The 5,355-nt window shown below is 39.9% G+C and overlaps 2 protein-coding genes across 2 annotated transcripts in view; both read right to left on the reverse strand.

Moving 5' to 3' along the window:
• LOC118737026 overlaps nucleotides 1-5,355 on the reverse strand; it is a 116,120-nt gene that overhangs the window by 77,007 nt on the left and 33,758 nt on the right. The window lies entirely within an intron of this gene.
• LOC118737025 (membrane metallo-endopeptidase-like 1) lies at nucleotides 607-3,086 on the reverse strand. Its single transcript, XM_036467257.1, has one exon. It carries the CDS (start codon nucleotides 2,941-2,943, stop codon nucleotides 886-888), a length of 2,058 nt encoding a protein of 685 aa, XP_036323150.1. The 5' UTR covers nucleotides 2,944-3,086; the 3' UTR covers nucleotides 607-885.

Here is a 5,355-nt window from a genome sequence, read left to right on the forward strand (position 1 = left end):
AGAAAAATCGCATTTTCAGAATAAAAATTTAAGAAACAATATACACTTGCTGCAAAAATTAAATAAAAAGGAATTTTTAAGAAAAAGGAGTAACTTTACAAATATATTTTACCAAGGAATCTTAAAAATAAAGTTATACAAATAGAAAAAAATATTTTGTGTGGAAAAAATGTAGGGAAACAATTTTGGGGAAATGTAGAAAATATTTGTTCCTTATCCCTGCTTAAAAAAAGGCCGGTCTTTTAACGACTTCTCATTTCTTCGTGTATATTTTTGATGATAAGATAACGGTCCCGAAAGGGTTAATAAATATTTCTAGACGAGAAGCACTCGCTTTAAAAAGCTATGAGCCAAAATCGTTTGAACTTGGCATTCTAAGTCTGAGAGCTTAAAGAAATGAAACAGCTTTGTAGAACGCAACTGTATATTTGTTTCTGAAATGTATGAACAACAGAGCACAGATTGGCACGGCGTTATCAGTTGATTGTTTTCGGTTCAAGAATCGTAGTTCTCAATGAAAAACAGACAAAAAAAAAATGACAAAAAATAATCATTGAGGCTATTATCACCAGATGAGCAATTCCCATTAACAACGATCCAGAAAAAGTTTTTTTTGTTGTGTATTTATTTCAGTTTTCAAAGGCGTGTTTCATATAAAAAGAAGCGAATAATTGAAAATGAATACATTCATAAAAATCTTAATCGTTTGAAAAGCATATCATATTTTTAAATTAACTGTGTAAAGTTTATTTTAAAATTTAAAGAAATAAATTTGAATTAGTTTTTGTTTATTACTTTTCGCATTACTCAGCTAATTGTTTGATAAGTAAAGTTACATATATTTCGTGTTAATTTCTTTTTTCTCGTAATTGTTATTATTTCCATTTAGAACAACACACACTTCTTTGCCGGATGCATTTTGCTGCCCAACTCGCACTTTAGCTCACGCGCGAATTCACCGAGATTAGCTAAGGCAGTGTTCACACGTATCGACTCCGGTGTACCATCGAACTGCTTCACCGATTCATGGTAGTCCACACACCACAACTGCGCATAGCCAATGAAGAACAATTGTTGTGGCGTACGGTCCAGCAACGGCAGCGTTTCTTTGCTCAACACATCCTCCCGATCGGCCACATTCTCCCACCACCGTTGATAGGCGCGTTTTGCAATAGCCAAAGCACCACTATCCAAAACACTCTCCGCCTCTGGTTTTTTATACAAAACAACATAGTGATCGCGATGATAGAATTCTTTGTAGAAATTTGCATAGAAGCAAGTGGCGCGTTTATCGTACGCCTGCGCTGATGGCGCATCCCACCAGGAGCGCTGGTATCCCTGCTGATCGTAACGCCGTCCGGCTGCATCGAAGCCGCGCAACATTTCGTGTGCCAACAGGAAGCCAAGTGTGGCATAGCGCAATGCGTGCGGGTACTCAGGATCCCAGAAGAAACGTGACTGCAGAAAGGTTATGGGTATCTCGATGTTGTTATTGGACGGGTTGTAGTTTGGCAAACTCACTTCCGGTTGCACTGACTGTGGCTTGGCGAACAGTGTTTGCAGATTATGTTTTGTCTGCCATTCAAGCGTGTTAATCAAATTGCTGTAGTACTGACCTTGGAGTATATTTAAGTCGCGCAACTCATCTGCGAGCTCCACGTCCTGGTGCGATATCAATTGTAGACGTATCTTCTCCAACTTCTGTATGGCGTTTCGGCGTGTGCTCTCGGAAAGCCATTCGAATTGCGTTGACGTGAGATCGTCGTGAAAAGTGCGTTTGATATCAGCCCAAGTGGATTGTAGCTCATTGACTAGCGTTACGCTGTTGTAGTTGCGATTGAACATGCTCTGCAGCTGCACTGGGAAGAAAGATATAATCTTGCGCACACACCAGTTATCGTTGTCCGCCACATTGATTTCACCACCAAAATCTAGATGCTCTAGCACGCGCCACATTGTGTAGTTGGCTATGTGTAATTTAGGCGTATCCCTTATCACCTCAACCAGGTTAGACAGGTACTCTTCAGGTGCCTCGTAGACCTTTGAGTAAATAGTCTGGTTTAGCACAATCGTTAGATAGCGATTAAGATCGACATATCTGCCATAAGCGGTTTTCAGTTCACTCACGAAGCGTTGACGCGTTCTCTGCAGCAGCGTCAACATCTGATTGTCTGGCAGTCCCTTGGCTAAATGCCTTTCAATATCGAGCACTTGCTGCGCAACTTCCTCGGCCCAACGTTCGCCCATATTCGGGAAGTTTGTATGCAATTTTTCGGCTATATTATCTTTGTAATCGTCACGCTCGTCATCATAACTATCGTCCAAGTACAATGGCTTTCCGCCCAGTGTCAGCTTTGGCGCTCCCACTCTCAGCCGGTTCATATCCTCCTCACCGAAGTCTGGCACCACCTCCAAGCCAATCAGTATGTCCACACCCAAGCGACGACGCAACTCAGCAACTACCTTCAACCAATCATACTCGTACTCATACCAACTGTTTGACATAATCGCTGGCCAACCACCACGAAAGTCAACCTCCTTTAAAATTGGTTGCACGCCCAACTTCTGTACGGCCGCTTCATTGCGACAGGACTCGAAAAATTGTGTTAGTTTGCGATCGGCTGAGTTGTCCAACTCACGCCCGCTTTGCAGCATATCGGCACTCTTGCGGACGTATAGATCCTGCAGTTGATCCAGATATGAGGTCTTTTGTTTGATTGCGGAGGTGGGCTGTAGTCTGCGCCATCTGCCGCAAGCAAACTCATAAAAGTCAGCACAGTAATCCCTATCCGGGTCGATGTAGGCACGCATCTGCGCGGCCTTGGCTATACGCAAGATGCCGCTGCTATAGTTTTGCGCAAGTGCATGTTGCTGCGATGCTGAAAGGCATGCCAGGAGCACAAGTGCCGTTATTAGTGCTCGAATATGAGAAAGCGCGCTCATTTTTCGCCGCTGTCCTTAGGCGATTAGGAAATTATATGTAGATATATATATATATTGCCTCAATGAATTATTTCGATTTCGTTTGCTGTTTACCGTTTCTACGAACCGCACTCGCCGTTTTGTTTATTTAGACTAAACAGCCTGTCGCAGTCATCTTCACCGCCTGCACAGGCAATATTTATCAATTTTCTCATCTCACATCTTGCCGAGCACAGTTTTTCGCTTTCAGCGTTAATTGAGTTAATCTTTTTTAATTAATTGAAGACATTTTAAACGATTAGCACGCGCTACTCATCAGCAGCCAACTAGGGTGTTTGATTATTTGCCTTTTTTCCAAAACCGATTTTCGAGTTATTCGAAAAGTATTTGGTTGCAAATTCAAAAAAAAAAAAGTTTCCGATTTTGAGGTTAGGAAAAAAACGGATAAACGGGTTTTATTTTACATAGTGTTCATACAGTGAAAATACTTATTTTGATTTGAAGTCATGCCCAAAAAGTACAATAAAACTATTTATAGTAAAGATAGCTTTCATTTAGAAAAGAGCAAAACAAAATAATTACAACTTTTTTTAGATTAAAAATAAAACAAACTAAAATCAGTTTTAACTTTTTTCAACACTTTATTGCATTTTTTCTGATTCTATTCTAAAAAAAATTCTGTTCGATTGAAAAAAAACGGTTTCTTCGATATTCAAAAAATCGAGGTCTCAAAAAATCGCCTACAGATATCCGAAAAAAAACCGTTTAAAACCGGGAGTCAATCACCCTACAGCCAGCACATAATTAATGCTCACACTTTGCACTGCTGGCCGGCAAGCTTTTCTGCCTCAGAGTTTTACTCATCAGCTAAATTTGTCAGAGTTAATGTTTTTTTTTGTAACTGCAATATATGGACATACGTATATATATATTTAAAGTTCTACATACATACAAATGTACACATTTACATCATTTGAGAAATGAAGCGCCGCTGTATGGCCTAATTTAATTACAGTGACCGACGTCGTCGCAATATTTCTTTGTAGAAAATCATTATTATTTGAAATTATAGTAAAGTAAATATTTGATATTTTCTTCAGTCAGCCCTTTAACATAGTAAAATAGCCACATCAAGGTCAATTTAATTACTTTGCTAATGAGAAAGTTCTTTGATACAAAACACACAAATTTAACGACTTTGCTTAATTAGACAAACATTTACAGATTTCCTTTGGACGAAAGGCGTAGAAATTATTTAAAACAGGCAGCATTTACTTTGTCTACCTAAATATGAACGCCTTTAGAATACTAAATATTGGTCAAAAACCATTACGCAGATGAAATTGCGTGATCTGTAGGGACTCCGAAGACAAGTACTTACAAAAGTAATCTACCACAAAACGTATATTTTAAACCTAATGCGGAGGATTGGCACACAGGCGTATCAAAATTTAAAACTATTAAAACCGATGCTGGTAAATTTGAGCTCAATTTCAAAACCTCGCTGCAAATGGGCACCATGCCCCCCAAATCAAGCAGAGATGCGTAAATGGATAAACAGATTGATGAGTAGGTATGCACAGCGAACAAGCGATACATTGTGAGCTCAATTATTCACAGTACCACAGCCAAACATAGACTTCCCCAGAAATTTGAAGAGCGCTCCAGGGGTTAGTGATTGTATGAATTCAACACTTGGTCAGAGTTGGCACGTAGGTACCTTTCCTGTGTTCTGAGAACCGCCTGGCACCCGCAAAGCAAATGTAATAGAATGTACTAGTAGAGTCTCCTCTATCGAATCACATCAGCGACATAGGTCGTTCGACCAGATCCCTAGCTTAGCAGGTAACCTTTAGGCATTTATCCTGGCGTAGATCTACCTACGGTGTTATGACAGTATTGTTCTCTGAGTTTGTTTCTCTACTACCTGAGCACTTGCTTGATTGACTTGTTGGATCCGATTGCAAGGAAAGCTCTATAAGAAACGAGGCGGCCATTGTTCTAGCTAGATGGTTCCCAAATTAGTTGGATAACATTGTGCTCCACCAGGCGTTAAGCTTACTAATGTACACTAGGACCAAGGAGTATTTAACCTCAAATGATGGCAGGACCTTGAGTTCAGCTTGACTATCACTCATTACAAGGATTTTCTCACTACGGTAATTTCTATGTGGATTAATCTCTGCACGCAGACTAATAGCATATACCTACACCTGAAAGATACTTGGTTATGCTCCTATGGGCACCTAGAGCCTTGGCTGCAGATGTGTGTGTGGTTTTGGAGTCATCTGCATACCGCAGGTTTTATATGTATGTCTCTTTATAGAGGAAGTACTCCAATTGGCCTTGCTGAGAAGCTCTAATATTAAATTCCATGCAAATACTATTGATTTAGATTTGTCATCTCTGGAGAACACATCTAATGGAATCCGG

The sequence above is a fragment of the Rhagoletis pomonella genome, unplaced genomic scaffold (genome assembly GCF_013731165.1).
Source record: "Rhagoletis pomonella isolate Grant_MI unplaced genomic scaffold, Rhpom_1.0 Rhpom_scaffold_00004, whole genome shotgun sequence".
In the NCBI taxonomy this organism is placed as follows: Eukaryota; Metazoa; Arthropoda; class Insecta; order Diptera; family Tephritidae; genus Rhagoletis; species Rhagoletis pomonella.